The 19,329-nt window shown below is 41.6% G+C and overlaps 1 protein-coding gene across 4 annotated transcripts in view; it reads left to right on the top strand.

Annotated features, from left to right (window-relative positions):
- The window catches only part of NCOA7 (nuclear receptor coactivator 7), a 157,417-nt gene that overhangs the window by 11,079 nt on the left and 127,009 nt on the right, over positions 1 to 19,329 (top strand). For 2 of the 4 annotated variants that reach the window (XM_069599034.1, XM_069599033.1), the window contains exon 2: positions 13,751 to 13,861. The exons of 1 other annotated variant lie outside the window; for it this stretch is intronic. In XM_069599034.1, the coding sequence (XP_069455135.1) occupies positions 13,812 to 13,861 (50 nt within the window). In that variant the 5' untranslated portion in view covers positions 13,751 to 13,811. Of the gene's footprint in view, positions 1 to 13,750; positions 13,862 to 16,216; positions 16,297 to 19,329 lie in introns of all 4 variants that reach the window. One more of the 4 variants, XM_069599035.1, reaches the window with a different exon arrangement.

The raw sequence follows: 19,329 nt of genomic DNA, 5'->3' as shown, positions 1-19,329 counted from the left end.
GATCCCTGAGTTGGGAAGATCCCCTGGAGAAGAGAATGACTACCCATTCCAGTGTTCTTGCCTGGAGAATCCCATGGACAGAGGAGCCTGGCGGGCTACAGTCCATGGGGTTGCAAAGAGTTGGACCTGACTGAGCGAATAACACACACAGATGAATGTACCAAGATGTACATAAGTCTCGCTTGGTGTTAAGTGGTGTCTTCTTATAGTTAAACTTGCATAGGCATCCACATTGGTTTTGGGATAAATGAGAACTGGAAGGAAGGGATGCCTTCTTGGCTGTTTTTGTTAACTGACTGCTTTTGTCTCACCTTTGGCATTCCTGATCTTGGTAGAATTATGCCTGTGGATAGTAATATGTACTGTGTGCCTTTGATCTTCTTGGTAAAAATACACAAAGTAATTTGTGGATCAGGATATTTCCTAAAGGTGTGTTGATTTTGTTTTTGTTGTTGTGATACTATCCTGCATGTGAAAGTGAAAGTGTTAGTCACTCAGTCGTGTCCTACTCTTTGTGACCCCATGGACTGTAGCCCATCAGGCTCCACTGTCTATGGGATTCTCCAGGCAAGAATACTGGAATGGGTAGCCATTCCCTTCTCCAGGGGATCCTCCTGACCCAGAGACTGAACCCAGGGCTCCTGCATTGCAGGCAGATTGTTTACCATCTGAGCCATCAAGGAAGCTGGATACTACTGCCTAACACCATCCAAAGCTTAGTGTCTTAGAACCAACCACAAATGTTTATTTCACATTCATGAATCTGCAGGTTGGCAGCCGTTGACTGAGTCCAGAAAGGCTGGGCTGGGCTCCAAAGCTGAGGCAGGAGTTCAGGTTTGTTCCATAGGTCTTCATCCTGGGACCTGTGTGGAAGCAGGAAAAGCCACTACCCAGGACGTACTTTTCTGAGAGAGTGCAGAAACTCGCAGGCCTCTTCGAGCCTTATGTTGAATGGGTCAGTCTGTTGATTAAGACAAGCCACATGGCCAGCTGGCTTAGAGCAGCATGCTCTGTATGCTCGTGCAGAGCACCACTCAGGGGCATAGTGGAAGGCATGCGTGCGTAGTTCTGTAACAAGGAAGGAGTACATACTTGAGGACAGCAATCCAGTCTGGCCAAATGGCCGAAGAGCCCTTTCTCTTTGGAATTCTTCAAGAATTTTTATTTCAAACAACTGAATAAACCTTTAAAGGAAAGCATACTTAAACTATAGACTTGATTTCTTAACCAGATCTCTTGGAAAATTAGTATTGACTACTATATGCATAAATTTTTTCTTGAAGAAGAGGTCACAGTACCTCCCAATGGTGGTCTGATGACTTTGGGTTGGGCAGATTTCCTGCCCTGAAGACACTTTTCATCCTGCCTTCCTCCTGAAGGGATGTTTGTGTTTTTACCACATTTTGTACTGTGCTAACCAAAGCAGTACGGGCTTCTCTCCATCTTTGTCCCATATATCTGAGAGTAGGGTGGAATTTCGGTCTTCTTGAGCATGCTCTGATAGAACACTGTTTCATTAAGGATATAGCTCTTTCTGGATTACAAATATGACTGTCCATTGTGTAGCAATGTGGAACTACCACCATGAGTGGTTATTTCGGTCATGTCTCACTTTACACACCTCCCTAGGAACACTGGCCCATGTGACCTGGCCTTTTTCTTTTGGTTGCTACTTCTCTGTGTGAAGTTTTATTTGGCACGGCTTTTTAATCGTACCCCTTTTTTTCTGATTATTTTATTCATGTCAGTTTTATTTCCTGTTAAAAATTAAAGTTTTCTTAGTGTATTGAGTCCTCTTTATATGCATAGGTTTCAGATATATAGTCCAGTGGTAGGCATAAAACAGGTTCTTTATAAATGCTTACTCATTGAAGAGATGGCTTGTCAGTATGTGACAAGGTACAATTTTGGAGTAAGTGTAAATTGTTTATTGCTACTTGTACATTTATGTTGTATGCTTACTTGTGTGGAAATATACTGAAAGCATATTAAAAAGAGTGATAAATCAATTATTTTTTATTTGGCATTTTCACATGTTTGAGTGCATGCCAGTGTATTTTGAAGATGGTGTTCAATTGCCAATACTGTCCACATGAAAACAAAGAGGCATGTGGCTTTTCCTTAGTGGAATGGTAATTTACCTGGTAAAGTGAGCATTATGTCTCTCGATTGTCTCCAAAGACACTCAGATTTAATTCTTGAAAACTAGTGCTTATAGCCTATATGTTCTTTGTAAAGGCATTCCATTTATTACGTCTTCCATCTGTCAAATTTTATTGGTTTTGTTTGCGTCAGTTAATCCTGATTCAGATTCATCTAACAGATAGCTCCCACCTGATAATAGTAATAGTAATAATAATTAGAAGAAGAAATAGAAGTAGTAACCACTGCCCATGCTTATTCCTGTTCTAAAATTCAAGGAGTTGGGGCATGATGCAAAACCAGGACCCCTGCAGTAGTGATGGCATTTGCTGTGAGCAAAGGTAGCTGATGCAGTGAATGATACTGGTGCCTACTCTTTGGGAGGCCTACTCTTCGGGGAGTAGGCTTGAGTTCTATACTAGTAGATAGAGACTCCAGAAGACTCTGGAATTTTTCTTTTCTTTTCTTTTTTTTTAAATTCCTTTTGGGCCAGGGCTAGAATGATAACTGCAAAAAAAACCCAAAAAAACCAAAAAAAAACCCCAGCAAATAGGCCAGAGATCCTAGGATTTTAGTAGTGGGTCTAATAATATTAAAATGAATACCAGAAGGAATTGAAGACAAATTTTTCTTCCTGTGTCATTTTTAAAAATAATATTTATTTATTTGGCTGTGTCAGGCCTTAGTTGGACACACGGGGTCCTTTGTTGCAGTGCATGGACTCTCTAATCGTGGCCCCCAGGCTGAGTTGACTCTCTAGTTGGGGCACGCAGGCTGAGTTGCTCTGCAGCGTGTGGGATCCCAGTTCTCTGACCAGGGATGGAACCCGCATCCTCTGCATTGCAAGGCAGATTCTTGACCATCAGGAGTGTCCCTCACCTAAGAGTTTCTTGCTGCCCTTTGGAGCCTACCACCTTTGGACTCACCTTAGAGATGATCTGAAGTGGTCTTCCAGTGCTGGAGCAATAATAGAGGGTGTCCCTAGAAATCACCTCGTGATGTTGCAGGCATCAGATTTTTTTTTTCCCCAACTTTCGTGGGTTTTGGACACTCATATGCCTGGAGTAGACACCCAATAAATAGTGACTGATGGTGAGAAAGAGGAAGTTTCCTGGTTGAGACGTGAAATCAGCAGAGCAGGGTCTGTTCTGTTTTCATTGTCTCCAATAACTTTTTACATGACTTTCTGTATATTTTGCCCATTTAATTTGTGTTTGTGTACAGATAGAAAACTGTTTAAGACTAAATAGTTACATCTTTTTAAGTATTAATGAGAAAATGCATGCAATATATTAAAGACCTCTGGTAGAAGTTTTATACAATCATAACTTTTAGTTCGAAAAAGAATCATCAGTCTTAGTCCCTAGGGGAAGAAAAAAGGGACTTTTGCAATTTAAAATCCATAAGGAAATTTTTTAAAAAAAAATCAAAATTCTGATGCTGTGTGTTTACTAATTTTAGTGGAGAAATAATTGGATTGGCAGACAATTACTTTTCATAACAACAGAAACAAAAAATATGCCAACTGCTGAGGGATATATTTCTGGCGTAGTCAGTTATATCTTTACTTCAGTCCTTAATATTTAAGAGGTATTTCACTTGATTTAATGAAGTAAGGGAACGTGCATTCCAGTTAGCTTTTTAAAAGCAGTAAATGTTTATTAAATGGGTGAACATGTTTGGTGCAGTGCATTTATTAATGAATAGCAATGACTAACTTGAATGTGGTTCAGAATCAATGTCCTAAAGGACGAATGACAAGAACGCTGGTGTTCACCCTCTTCTTCTTTTTAATGGTGGGTAGAACCAACTGCCAGGAAGAACCAGGCAACTGATGTGAAAATTCTGTGTAGTGTTACTGCCTCGCATTAGAGATCCATTATGAATGGTTCTGAGTTTAGTGTCAGACAAAACTGATCCTTCTGGCTCCAACTCTTATGGCTGTTTGACCTTGAATAACTATTTTAACCTTTCTGAACTTCAGATTCTTTATCTAAAAAGGATTGAGAAAATGAACTCGCATAGAGTCATAAAGATTAAACTGTGTGTATGATAGCACTGAACAAAAAAATCCGGTGCATATGGTTAATGTTTGGTAAATGTTTTGACTGTTGCTGCTTCTCCTAGGCTGCCTGGCTTGAGTTAATTCATGATCTAACATGTCTGTTTAGGGGCAAATTTGAATCTAACTCTGCAGGCGCTGATGAAGATAGGTGTAATTTTCATGAACACAGGAACATTTGGGCTTGTTGAAATCTCAGTGGAGGGAATTTTCTGTTCCATGAGATGCTAGACTCAATAAACATCTCTTAGACATGTTTCATTTCTAGACCAACCCTTTCACAGATAAGGAAACTGGAAGCTAGAGAAATCGAGTAGCTTGCTCAAGGCTCTATACCTTGGAAGTGCTGGAGTCTGGATTCCAATGGGGTCTGTCCAGCTTCAAAGGTGCCTGCCTACTAAGTCGCTTTAGTCGTGTCTGACTCTTTGCTGACCTTATGGACAGTAACCTGTCACACTCCTCTTTCATGAGATTTTCTAAGCAAGAACACTAGAGTGGGTTGCCATGCCCTCCTCCAGGGGATCTTCCTGACCTAGAGATCCAACCTGCATCTCTTAGGTCCCCTGCATCAACAGAGGGTTCTTTACCACTCACGCCACCTGGGAAGCCCCTTTAAAGGCGCTGTGCTGCCTTAACATGAGTCGGAGGGCTTAGTCAGGTAAAGCACAGAGAATCTTGAAAACAGAACTACTCAGGTGTGTGAAGTTTGTAAAATTTCAGCTTTGAAGGAATTTTTGACATGAAAAATTTTGGATAAAGTAATTAGAAATATTAGTCTATCCATGTGTAGGCTTCTGCCATACATCAGCATGAATCAGCCATAGATATACATATGCCCCTCCCTCTATTAAATTATTTCTGATCTCATTTCACCTATAGCTAAACTTGTGGTGGTGTAAGCATCTGAGCATTTGTTGTGTCTTCTAATGAACTTCTGCTTGAGAATTTACCTTATGATTATAAATTATTCACTTATGACTTACCTGTTATAAGTTACTTGTCTTTTGGCATTATATTGATTTTTGAAACCTGGGAATTTAGATATTGAACTACCTGTGATCAGTTGCTTTCCTTTAAGGCATTATGTCACCTTCATAAAATTGTGTTAAATGGGTTATATTGTTTATCAGCTTCGTCTCAGCATTATAAAAAGGGCATGTTATAAAATACTTATATACAATTGACCATTGGAAACTGTGAGGGTAGGGGAGCTGACCCTCCGGGTAGTTAAAAAAATAAGTGTGTAACTCGCAGTGGGCCCTTTGTACATGCAGTTCTTTCGTATTTTCAGATCATGTGATACTGTAGTATATTTACTGAAAAAAATCTGAATGTAGGTGGACTCATGAAGTTTAAACCCTATCGTTCAAAGGTCAGCTGTATTTATTAGGTGAGGGGTGTTGATGTTTGGTAGAATTGAAATCTACCAGTCCACAGCCACCCCCCAAAGTGATCCAGCTTGTGCTGTCTGCTCTGGGGATTAGGAAGCTGCTGTCTCTGGAGACAGCTCTTTGCATCAAGCCCTTATGTTGAGCCAAGACACCTCTCTCTCAATACCCAGTGCCTGGTTCTAGGTTGGTACAAGCCTAAATCCTCTACTAGATAAGACCCTTGAGATATTTGAAAATGACTGTCCTTTCCTCTGGGGCTTCCCAGGTGGCTCAGTGGTAAAGAACCCACCTGCCAATGCAGGAGAGGCAGGAGACTCTGGTTCAGTCTCTGGGTTGGGAAGATCCTCGGAAGAGGAAATGGCAACCTGCTCCGGTATTCTTGCCTGGAAAATTCCTTTCCTGACAACTCCTCTTTCACATCCTTTCCTCTCTACTCTTTCCATGCTAAACCTCACCAGCTCCTTTGACTAATATTCCTAAAATTTGGTGGCTCATATGGTCAAGAATCTGCCTGCAGTGTGGGAGGCCTGGGTTTGATCCCTGGGTTGGGAAAATCCCCTGGAGAAGGGCATGGCAAACCACTCCAGTATTCTTGCCTAGAGAATCCCCATGGACAGAGGAGCCTGGTGGGCTACAGTCCATGAGGTCACAAAGAGTCGGACATAACTGAGCGACTAAGCCCACAGCACAGCTTAAAGTTTAGTTTTAGGTTATTTAATCATTCTATTTGTTCCAATTTCTTTCTATTTCTCCTGTATGAGGAGATCCAGAGCTACACGCAATAGTCATGATATACTGTAACCCTCAGAAAGGGTAGGACAGATCATCATAGCCTTTTTTATTCTGGGTTGACTGCATTAGTTTTTTATTTTTTGGCCTAGGTGGGTGGGGGGAGGTGTTGTGAAGCAGCGGAATCACACCACTGGGTATGTAAATCTTACTGTCACCCCAAACATGATACGCTGCTGCTGCTGCTGCTGCTAAGTCACTTCAGTCGTGTCCGACTCTGTGCTGCCCCATAGATGGCAGCCCACTAGGCTCTGCCGTCCCTGGGATTCTCCAGGCAAGAACACTGGAGTGGGTTGATATATGCCTGTCCTATTCATTTGTGCTAATGCTAGGTTCTACCTCTCCCAGATGCAGAGCCCTCAGTTGATCTACAGACAGCTGACATCTGTCTGAATTGAAATGCTGTTATCCAAGATGTTATTTATCTATTCAAAAGTCTATTAAGCACATATTTTCATTCAAGTCATTGGTAAATGTATTAATGAGGACAAGGCTTAAGAAAGAACACTGCATTAAGCTGTTAACACCCTCCCTTTAGGTTGAAGTTGGAAGTCTGCTCCCAGCTCCAGATAGAGGCCGGTCAGTTGGTGAGCACGTACCGCTTGCTGTAGTGACTCAGTGCTTTCTGTAATCAGTCCAATCCTGGGGGCATTCATTCACGTCTAGGCCACATTCTCAATCTTATTCATAAGCAGATCAAGAGAAACTTACCAAGTGCCTTATAAGTACAATTACACCACATTTGCCTCATTTCCTTGTTGCACCAGCATAGTAACTGTGTACAAGAGGGAGATTAGGTCAGCACAGTTTGGCTGAGTCCCATTCTTGAACTTCCTTCTCTCTACCAGCCCTACATGCCCACCGTACCAGGCCACCAGGCCTCCTTGAGTACCACGCATTCCCTGCCAATGGCTTGCACATCCTTATTCTGCCTAATGAGAGCAGTCGCTTCTGCATTCCGCATCAAACTCTTTGTTCCTCCCTCACAGTCTGGCTCTGGCATCATCTGTGGAATTTCCCAGACTCCCCTTCCCTTCCTGGCAGAGTAGTTGCTTCCCCTCTGTGCTGTGTGGTTCCTTGTACCACCAATATCAGACTGCTTGCCACTCGCCTTACCACCTGATGGATGTCAGTTACCTGTTTCACCTGAGCTGGCTGGCCTGTGAATGCTGTCCTCTTTGTATCTCCAGGGGAGTACTTGGTCCCTGGGAGATGCTTCAGAAAGAGATCTGCTTGTTTGTTGTTGTTCTGCTGAGTGGTTGATTTTCTGTGAACATCGTGGATTTCAGGGTTCACTGCCTCCTCTTCTAAGTCCTTCCCAAGCTGCCTTTAATTATCATGTCTAATGTTTTGCTGGGGATTTGTATGATGTTCTCCAGTGTGTAATTTGCATACTCCCTTTTCTAACTTTTGTTGAAAATTAAAATCTATTTGCAACTTGTTAAGCTTTTGGCCTTTTCCACATATTCAGCAATTCCTCACCTTGCTAGTGATGCTTTAGAAATCTTATTTGCACATTCTTTTCCTAGAGGGAACTTAAAAAGTGACTGTCAAGCCCAGAGGTGGATCTTTCTTTAGCGTATCCAGGAGATTTGATGAAATCTCTTTACTCATTTTGGGTAAGACAGCACTGATAACCACACTTGTTTAATTCTTTTCAGGTCTAATTTCAGTTCCCTTGGCAAAAAACAATGGAATAGGAGTTGATGAGGTCTCCATTTTGCCATCCATTGGCTCTGTCCCGTTCAAGTGGTAGCCTTGATCATCACCTTGATTCAAGTATCACTTTGTAGTTCTTTGTTGCTATTAAGTTCTGTTTTGTTTCTATGATACACATTTGTTTATCTGGGAACGTCATCTCCTAGATGTTTCCCTAAAATGTTTGCAGCATGCTTTTGTTCTATTTCTATGTCTTTCTTCCCAGATTTCTTGTTAGAGTATTCAAGTTTCTGACCTTTGTTTAACACCTATATTTCTGAATACCCTGTCTGTGTTTAGATGACAGTAGAGCTTTGAGAAAGACTGAATTCCTGTCATATTTCAGCATAAGTGTAAATATTTCCTAGGAGGAAATGTTTGCATAGAAAGGTACATTTTAGCCTGTTCCTTATGTGGCCAAGGCTTACAGCATGTTGTCATTATTTCATTTGTATACTAGGAAACATGTTGTTGGGAAAACAGCTGATGGACATTATGTGTGCTCTGGTGTTTTCCTAGTTTCCACTGGTCATACCTGAATGAGCAAGGAGCTGCACTGTGTTCTATGGGAAGCCAAAAAGCCACCCTGGGCTGTGTGGGTCCACACTGGTTTGATGGAGTTAGTGAGGGTGTCTGATAGCTCTGTCCTTAAATCCCTTCTGAGTGGCATCACGGGACGCATCAAACATTTGTTGGTGATACAGAAAATACTTTGTTTTTAACACAGCTCTTATGGGGTAAGGGTTTTGTATACGCCATTAAAAAAATAATGAACTAAATTTAAATTGACTATACTGATTTAAGATCACAAAAAGAAATATTTAGGTAGAAGATACATCTTGTACTCCCTCATAGCATTCTTCTTGGTCTGTAATGCACCCTGAATGCAAGAGACTCTTGTAATTCAGTGTTTGGATGAGTCCAGGGTTTATTGATGCGAGGAGAAAGTCAACATTAAATGGAAGAAGGGCTTTTAAGAAGCCCATTATAGCCACTTATAATGGAGAATGTAGTTCGCATTAAAGATTGATTTACGGAGCTCTGGTTCTTCAGTGAAGCATGAAGGCTGCCAGGTGGTGCTCTGTGCAAATCATTTTTATAGCATCCTTTGCTGATCTCTTCCTGGTTAATCTGTTGGTGTGTCCAGACCTGAAAGGGCTGCATCCATCTGGTTTAAGAAATATATCAGTTCCAAGAAATTTAAAAGAAACCAAAGATTTGGATATTTTTTTAATCTGTTGAATAAAAAATGGAAAAAGAACTCTACTAGTTCTAAACAGACACAGCAGCACCAGATGTCAGTTCTTGGATCATTTAATCTTTTTTTTTTTCCTTGTGTTTATTTTTGTCAATATTTTTCCACTAGAACCAAATATTAGTTTCTGGCTCAGCTTGCAATATAAAAATTTTCCAATTAGGTGGTTATGACTTCATTTTTATTCATGAGGGGAAATCTAATAAATAGAGATCATCACATATGATGGCATGCAGAAGCGAAACTTTAAAATAAACCACCTGGCCCAGGGCAGGGCAGAGAGCCAGGGTTCTAATTCTTTCTGGAGTGTCCCCATTTCCAAATAATAATTACATATATTTATTTGGCAACTATATATATATTTGCCAAACCAAGCAGGGATTGAACCCGTGCCCCGTGCAGTGGAGGCGCAGAATCTTAACCACTGGACCACTAGGGAAGTCCCCAAATAACTGTTACTTTGGGAGGAATCCTTGGATTGATATCTGTCTACCATGTCATTAATCTTATCCCCAGGACTGGATTAATTCCTTGCTTAGCTTTTATGTGGTTTTTCTGCCTAGTTCTGTGTTCTGCATTTAGGGAAGTGTAAGCAGAGTATGGAACATGATGGTTTTCAACTTGAGGGAACCTCGGTTGTTTGGGGCTGAGGAGGCTAAGTGAAGCGGCATTGTCACGGGGTGTACGATCGAGTGCCTCACAGTAAGTGATAAGTGACGTGTGAAGTACACTTACAAGGCAGAGAGAGAAGGGCACACAAGTGGTCAGGGAAGCACGACTGAATCTTGTGTTGGATCCGGTCAGAGGAGGAAGTGTAGCAAGACTAACTCAAGGTTGGAGAACAGTAAGGATGAAGCCACAGAGCTGGCAAGGAGCCCCGCGGGTTCAGGCCACAGGGAAATGGAGGTGATGAGAGTTGGACACTTGGCTCCTATCTTTTTCCTCCTTCTTTTGTGCCCCCAGTTTTCTAACGAGTACTGTCCTAGCTCGTGAAGGGTGGCTTCCGCCCCACCACGCCACTTGGCCGTTGCTCACTCTCTTCAGTCGTGTCTGACTCTGCGACCCCATGGACTGCAGCGCTCCAGGCCTTCCTGTCCACCACCGTCTCCTGGAGTTTGCTCAAACTCATGCCCATCGAGTCGGTGGTGCCATCCAACCATCTCATCCTCTGTTGCCCTCTTTTCCTCCTGCCATCAATCTCTCCCAGCATCAGGGTCCTTTCCACTAAGGCCGTCCTTCTGGAGGTCTCACTGACCCGCTGCCCCTCCGCTGTGTCGGGTACATTGGTCTTAACCTGAAGGAGCCTACGCCGAGGCATTAGATGCTGCTGATTCCAGACCACTTTCCCTGACTTATCTCCAAAGCTTTCTGGCCTCACAGGTTATCAAGAGGCAGGAAAGGTACACCAATCTGCATCTAAATCTCTGCTGCACCAAGGCTGGGAGGGTTGAACTAGGGAAATTAGCATCTCTCAGCCTCAGTTTAATGGAAGTAAGGATGCATAACTCGTAATGTGGTCTTGGGATGAAAAGAGAGAGCATGTGGAAAATGTTGAAGTGATGACTTATGAAAAGGAAAGGTGGTTTTCTTTCCCTGCCCAGGCCACTGTGCCCTTTCGTGTCCAGACTTCACGCTCGGCCATTCCCTCTTCCTGAAATCCTTTCTCTTTTCCCTCTTTACCTGTTGAAATCCTCTCCCTCCTAAAAGGGGTACTTTGTTACCCCAGAGTTGAACTTTGTGTCGTCTGGATTCTTGGTGTTATTTTGGACAGCTCTAAGTTACTAGCTGTCCATTTTAGTTATGGGCACACATTTATTTCCTACTGGTTGGCAAATCCCTTGAGGGCAGCCCTGCGTCAGGGATTCAGAGATAAACTAGTCAGAGTGGAGCCCGTGTCCTTCATTAGTTGTCGTATGTGCAGGGTTTATCATCGTATTGTTTTTTCTTTTCCTTAAGTACAACCATATGCTGTTAATTTCTCAATCTTTTTCTCTAGCCCTCTCTGCACTCTTGTGCTTTATGAAATCTAACATCTGGTGAGTGTCTCCAGCTAACAGTCCCATGGGAACTCAAAGGCAGCATGCCCAAAACTGATCTTTCATCTGTTTCTGCTCCCACATCCCGCCAAGTGCCTGCTCTTTTCCTGTAGATCGTATCTTATCTGTGGTATCACAGTCTATCCAGCCCCCGAGGCAGAAACTTGGAAGGAATTCATCATTCCTTCCTGTCCCATGTTGTCTTCATGGAGTGCATCACCAAATTTGGACTCATTTGCCTCCTTAATATGTCTTGAACTCATGCCTCCTCTTTCTGTGTAAATACTATTGGCCTAAGTGTGAGCCCTTTCTCAACTAGTTAGACTGTGATATCTTCTTTAAAAAAATCATGTATTATTATCATCTTTAAAATTTATTTATGGCTGTGCTGGGTCTTCTTTGCTGTGTGTGGGCTTTCTCTAGTTGCAGCGAGCAGGGGCTGCTCTTCATGGCTGTGTGCGGGCTTCTTTCTGCGGTGGCTACTCTTGTTGCAAAGCATAGGTTCTAGGGTGCTCGGGCTTCAGTAGTCGTGATGCACGGGCTTAGTTGCCCTATAGCAAGTGGAATCTTCCCAGACCAGGAATCAAACCTGTGTCCCCTGCATTGGCAGGCAGGTTCTTAACCACTGGACCCCTAGGGAGGTCCACCGTGATATCTTTGAGCAGAGTCTGTTCACCCTCTTGTCAGCCCTCTGAAGCCCATTCTCTGTAACCTGTGGGTGTTACACGCCCTCCCTCCCTGCAGCAATGTCTGTCAGGAGGGCGGCTGTAGGGTCAGCCTGAGCCCTTGTTGACAAGGTGCTGGCAGAGGTGCCGGGAAGGGGAGGCAGCGCATAGTGGGCAGTGAGGATAAAGTTCCAGCTCTTCGCGTGACATGAAAGGTCTTCATGACCCTAATCCTGTCCATGTCTTCATCCTCAGCTCCCACCCCTCTCCTGCTTCACATTTGGTCCTGGAGCAGCAGAGAGAGACTGTGTCTCCACGTTGCTTTTGTTCAGCCAGACCTGCTTGCCGTGCCCTTTAACTAGGAACCCATGCTCATCCTTCAGATCTTGGTGTGTGTGGACCTGCCATAGGGTGGGCCTGTGGAAGACTCAGAGTTCTTTCTCTAGGCTCTGTGCTTTCCCCACAGCTGTGTGTATCCCACAGAGCTGAAATCCTAAGTGTCTCCCTTGCAAGACAGTGAACACCGTTAGGGCAAGTCTCATGTCTTATGGGGCTTCCCTGGAGGCTCAGAATCTGCCTGCAGTGCTGGAGACCTGGGTTCGGTTCCTGGGTCAAGAAGACTCCCCTGGAGAAGGAAATGGCAACCCACTCCAGTATTCTTATCTGAAGAATCCCAAGGATGGAGGAACCTGGTGGGTTACAGTCCACGGAGTCGCAAAGAACTGGACACAACTGAGCGAGTTTCACTCATTCATTTCACTCATTTATCACAGTACCTTCCCTGTAATAGGGATTGTGAAGTAAATTCTTTATGGAGTTGATATAAATTAGTAAATAATTTTGATTGATGAAATTTTTTTTTTTTTTTTTTTTTTACTTTGAGACTCATTCAGGGTGAAAAGGCAAGATTTTAGGAAAGGCGAATGCTGTGCAGAAAATTTAGATTAGTGCACCAGGCAGTAAGTAGACTTTGGGAATGTTTGAGCAGGGGCATGGCATGATGAGCGTGGTATTTAAGGAAGACTGATCTGGAGACAACCTCTTATTAAAGATTTGAACCAGGTTGCTCCTGGGAAGCAGAGGTGAGAGCTGCATGGGTGAGACAGTGAGGTAGAGGCAAGCGTATAAATCCTTTCTGAGGGATAGCTTCCCGAGGCTCTGTGCTTTCATTTGCACATTCACTCTAGTGAGATGTATTGATACTTGCTGGCATGTTTCCAAAATAGAACACTGATGTTATTTTTATTTTTAAAGGAAGAACATTCTTGTAAAACACCCAAGTGATCCATTTTTTTTTCATCATTGTAGATGAGACATATTCATCATTAATGGCTTGAAAATAGTGATTATGAATTCAAAGATTTTTTAAAAATTAGCTTCTGCATAGCCAGCCTAAAATCTTCCTAAGTCAGCAGTTTTTGCTTTAGCACACTTTGAAATAATTGGTAATTATGAGGAAAATACTTCAACTTATTTTTCCAGCTACTTTTCATTTTGTTAGTTTTAACACCTCCATTCTAATTATAGTTTTCTGCCCCCCACTTCCTGCAGGAGCACTTGTATTTCATATATGACTCATGTGACTATACTTACTGGTTAAAGATTAGCTTCCATTTGTTGGGGCCATGTAGCTCTATTTTGCTTCTTTCTTCATATTGGCCATTAATGAACTTCTTAATTTATAGTCACTCTGTTTTTTTTTTTTTAACCAGGGTTATGACTCATTGATTAAAAAGGAATTTTCCAACTATTTTGCACTTTTGATCGAATATTATGGATACCAAGGAAGAGAAGAAGGAACGGAAACAAAGTTATTTTGCTCGGTAAGCATTTGTTTGGCAAATTTATACCAGTATTGAAAAATGTTTGAGGGGACTTTGTCCTTAAGTATTAAGGACATTTGGCTTTTTTTTTTTTTTTTTTTTTTGTGACTGTTTCTAAAGAGAGCACATAACTAGGAGCAATTAGATGGACTTTGTTTCATCTTTTTCTTATTTTTACTGGAGAAATAACATTTGGTTCTTCTCTTTCTATCTTTGACAGTTCTCTCAGGCCAGTGCTGCTCAGAGAGTCTAGCCGTCTGTATGCATCACACTGCAGACTGCTCAGAATCCTGTGTTTAGCAAGCTACATTGAATTTTAAATCCTAAGTGCTTAGTTCCTACTGTTCTTTAGCTTCATTAGTTGATCTATAACTAAAAACCTATGACATATTTAAGTTTATTACCTTGTGGGGTGTCTATTACTAGAACATTCATAAACCATTTTGATGGTTGGACTGTTTTCAAGCTCAGAGTAAGAACATGGGTTTAAAATGATGATTATAATCTCCTAAACTGAAATATTTCTTAAGAAGCAATTCAGCCTCACCACATCCCAACCCCTAGCATGCTTGTTGAAGATGCATTTCCTGTTTTCCAAACGTCTTGGAAACTGAAAACCAAACTTTTGGTTGATATTTTTATGTCTGGGTAGATTGTTAGTGGGAAAATGAAGGGAATGAGCATTTAAGGAACTACTCTGTGCCAAGTACTTACTTTGTTTACTGTTTTATGTAGCTTCGCAATAGACTTATGAAATAGGTTTTACCCCCATTTATTAATGAGGTAACTCAGAAAATAAGTATTTTGTCCATTTGATGTAGTGTTAGAGTCAGTCTTCAAATATAGGTTTATATCCAAGGGACATGTTTCAATTAGTAATACTAAACCATGAATAAGAATTTTTGGAAAGCAAGAATTAAACTACCAATTTTAGTGAATTGTTTTCCGCTGTTAGGACCCCAGAGAGTAGCAAGGTTGTTTAGGGAAGGAAGAAATCAGGTATCTAATGGGTGAACCATAGAAAGACAGGACACTTAGAATAAACACAACAATATAGTGATTTTTTAAAATGTTTGAGATAATTTTAGATTCACATGTAGCTCTAAAAAATAATAGAATGATGTCTTACACCCTTCATTCAGTTTCCCACCTTACATGACTATTGTATGATAAGTGTCACAACTAGGAAATTGACGGAAGAAGGCAAAGGCAACCCACTCCAATACTCTTGCCTGGAAAATCCCATGGAGGGAGGAGCCTGGTGGGCTGCAGTCCATGGGGTCGCTAAGAGTCAGACACTGACATGACTGAAGCGACTTAGCAGCAGCAGGAAATTGACATTGATACAATCTTCTAACCCTTATTCAGGTTTCACAAAGGTTTACAAGCATTCATTTGTGTATGAGTGCGTGTGCATGTTTTAGTCCTGTTCAGTTTTATTATGTGTAGATTTGTGCGGCCACCATCACAATCAAGAGACAGAACAGTTCCATCAAAAAGATTTCGTGTGCTACCCTTTGGAAGCCATATTCACCTTCTTCCTTCTGCCCATTACTCCTGACAACCACTGCTGTTCTCCATCTCTATAATTTGCCATTTCGAAAATATTACATGAATGGAATTGTACAGTAGCTAACCTTCTGAGATTGTTTTCTTTTCACGCAGTTCAATCCCCTTGATATCTTAGTCCATCTGTACTGCGTAACAAAACACCACAGACTGAACGGCTTATAAACAACAAAAATTGTTTCTCACAGTTCGGGAGGCTGGAAGTCCAAGATCAGGGAGCCATCATGTCTGTCTTCTCACTGTGATTTCCATGTGATAAAAGAGGCAAGGAGCTTTCTCCGGCTTCTTGTATAAGGGCACCAGTTCATGAGAGTTCTGCCCTCTTGACCTGGTCACATCCAGAAGGCCTCTATCTCCTAATAAATACCATCACATTGGGCACTAGGATTCAACATATGAATTTTGGGGATACACAAACATTCAGATGATAGCACTTGAGATCTGCCCAAGATGTTGCTTGTACTATATAATAATTGTATTATGTAAAAATTATGTAATAATGTTTCCTTTTTATTGCTGAGTAGTGTTCCATGATGTATGACAATTTTTTAACCATTCACCCATTGAAGGGCATTTGGGTTGTTTCAAGTTTGGAACTATTACAAATAAAGCTAGGATCATTTGTGTAAAAAAAAATTCTTTTTGTGAGTATCAGTTTTAATTTATTTGAAATGAATGCTCAGTGGAGTAGCTGAGTCAAATGATAAGTACATTTAATTTTATAAGAAACTACCGCACTCCTTTTTCAGAGTGGCTATACCATTTTCCATTCCTTCCTATCTGCAGTGTGTAAGTGATCCAGTTTCTTGGCGTCCTCATCAGCATTTGGTATTCTCACTCTTTTTTCATTTGAACCATTCTGAGAGGTATGTAGTGATAGCTCATTGAGATTTTAATTTGCATTTCTTTAATGACTAATGAGATACAATGTCTTTTCATGTGTGTTTTAGCCGTCTGTCCATCTTCTTCAGCGCAATGTCTTTTCCTATCTTTTGTCTATATTCTAACTGGATTGTTTTCTTATTGTTCAGTGCTGCGAGTTCTTTATACTTTCCAGATACTAGTCCTTTGGTAAATAGTTTGCCAGTATTTTCTTTCAGTGTGTGGCTTTTCCTTTCAGCTTCTTAACAGAGTCTTTTGCAAAGCAAAAGTTGTCAATTTTAACTTTAATGATTCAATTTACTAGGTTTTCCTTTTATGGATTGTGTTTTTGGCATTAAGTCTAACAACTCTTTGCTCAGCCCTGGGTCCTGAAGATTTTCTTTCATTTTTTCCCCAAACATTTTATAGTATTATGTTTCATACTTAAGTTGGCTATCCATCTTGAGTTAATTTTTATGTAAGATGTGACTTTAGGTCAAGATTCTTTTTTTCCTTTTGCCTAGGGATGCTGTAAATAGTGATTCCACAAGCTGTAGCGCCTTCTCAGGCTGCATCCAAACTGATATCAATAGTAAAGGTGACTGTGGTTCATGAACTACCTGCTCAGGGTTAACAGTGTTGTGTTCCTAAGATGCAGGGGCAGGGGAGCCCCTTAAATTGAGAATTTCTGGAAGAACAGCCTAGTATTTTTCAGCTCAGAAATGCAAAAGTTAATTGTCACGCTTGCCTTGACCTCTTGTGAAGAGTATTCTAACAGTGGAAAAGAAAAACATTTAAAAATGGGGTGTGATCCTAGAGGCATAGAAATAACAGAACAAGGCCAACAGTCAGCGGTACTATTAAATAGTAAATCACTGTGATGGGTTATTAGGAAATAAAAGAGGGAACAGTTTAAACTGTTTCAACCTTCATTTTAGCTATTATGATGCTTTTGTAGCCCCAAATGGTCAAGCTTTAAAGGCAAACAGCAAATAAACAAGCAGAAACCTGAAAACTTTATTATCAGAAAAGAGGAAGCCAGAATCAGAAATCTTTTCAGCTGCCTCTGACAAACCGTAGAATTCCGTAAAGTGGAATTACCAACAGGATCTGCTCAAAAGCAAGTTTCTGACCACCGAGGGCAGTTTGCTCCAGCGTATGTATTTACAGGTGCTCCAAGCAAGATCTCTAGGGAAGGTCAGAAAGTCAGGCCAAGGGTATAGCTACAGTGATGTGGCCATACCACGTTACACAAATGTCTACTAGTGAAAGTGAAGTTGCTCAGTCATGTCCAACTCTTTGCGACCCCATGGACTGTAGCCTATCAGGTTCCTCCACCCATGGGATTTTCCAGGCAAGAGTACTGGAGTGGGTTGCCATTGCCTTCTCCACTGCGAGTGTGCTGCTACTGCTGCTGCTAAGTTGCTTCAGTCGCGTCTGACTCTGTGCGACCCCATAGACGGCAGCCCACCAGGCTCCCCCTTCCCTGGGATTCTCCAGGCAAGAACACTGGAGTAGGTTGCCATCTCCTTCTCCAATGCATGAAAGTGAAAAGTGAAAGTGAAGTCGCTCAGTCGCGACCCCGTGGACTGCAGCCCACCAGGCCTCCGTCCATGGGATTTTCCAGGCAAGAGCACTGGAGTGGGGTGCCAGTGCAGAGAAGAGCAAAAGCAAGATCTGCCCTGATTTCTGCCTGCTACCACAATATGTATCAGAAATCCTAAAACTTGCTTTTGAACTGTCGTCCCCTATCCCTTTACCCTTCTGAGTAGTTAAATAGCCTCTGTTTTTTGTACACTATTTTACCTTGTGGTTTCATAAACATTGTTTGATTGTATTTAGTCAATAATCCTTTACCCACCCCCTTTGTTTATGGTTCTCTTTCTTTCTGAAATTAACATCAAAGCAAAGTTAAATGTAAAAGACCCCATTTTAATAGTTTAGCGTTGAAACTAGTTACTTGAGGATCACCCAATCCTTCCTTTCCTTTATCTTGAAATATGCTGCATAGCTCTAAATGGAAGCATGAATCAGCATCACTACTCGATAAATCTGTTCTGGATGAGCCCTAAGGAGCTTTCATGATCTCCTGGCTCTGGCGCACTTGGTTTCTCAGCATCTTCAGTATTTCGTTCTAATTTTTTATTCCTGATCACATGATTCATGAAACATTTCCCCACACTTTTGCAAATAATTTGTATATACACAAGTCATATATTATATATGTGGATATTAATTCTGTGATGCTCCATAAGTCTTGAAATCAAATGAAAAACTGCATTCTTAAAGGAAATTATACTTTCTGTACTATCTCCAGGGTGATCATTATTCCTTGTGGTCTCTGCTCCCTCTTTCTTCCTCTCATGGTTAGAAGGCAGGTATTTTGTTTTTTTTTTTTCTTCCCAATCATGCCACAGGGGCTCCCTTCTTTCACACTTGTTTTCACATTATCTGGCCCTTGCAGAATTTAGTGACCTTTCAGTGATTTCTGTGTAGGCTCCTTTTGAGCTCTTTGTGTATGTGGTTCATCCCCAAATATGATTTGACTGCTGTGGAAATTTAGACTGAAAGGGTTTGAATAGCTTCGGTGAGATTACATAACAGGCAGGTGAGGCAGCGTTTGAGCCTGGTTTTGTCCTAACAGGGCTACCCAGGGCTGTGTGGCAGCTTGGTGGCAGAATGGCACCTATAGAACACAAGTGCCTGACCTGCTGCCACTCACATTATGGGCTGCATGGATTTCTGAGGGCAGTCCTGGCAGCTTAACATTAATTTATGCCACTGTAAATTAATACGCAGAAATGTATCATGGATTCTAAAGATCTGCGTTATAAGTGACCTTTTCTAAAAACAACTTGTTTATAACTTGAAGACGTCCCATAATCCATGTCTTATTTACTTTGTGCTGTGTGCTCAGTCACTCAGTCAAGCCCAACTCTGGTGACCCCATGAACTGTAGCCCACTAGGCTCCTCTGTCCATGGGATTAAGCCAGGGAAGAATACTGGAGTGGGTTGCCATGCCCTCCTCTAGGGGATC

The sequence above is a fragment of the Ovis canadensis genome, chromosome 8, assembly GCF_042477335.2.
Source record: "Ovis canadensis isolate MfBH-ARS-UI-01 breed Bighorn chromosome 8, ARS-UI_OviCan_v2, whole genome shotgun sequence".
NCBI lineage: Eukaryota > Metazoa > Chordata > Mammalia > Artiodactyla > Bovidae > Ovis > Ovis canadensis.
This window is presented reverse-complemented; position numbering and strand designations above follow the sequence as displayed.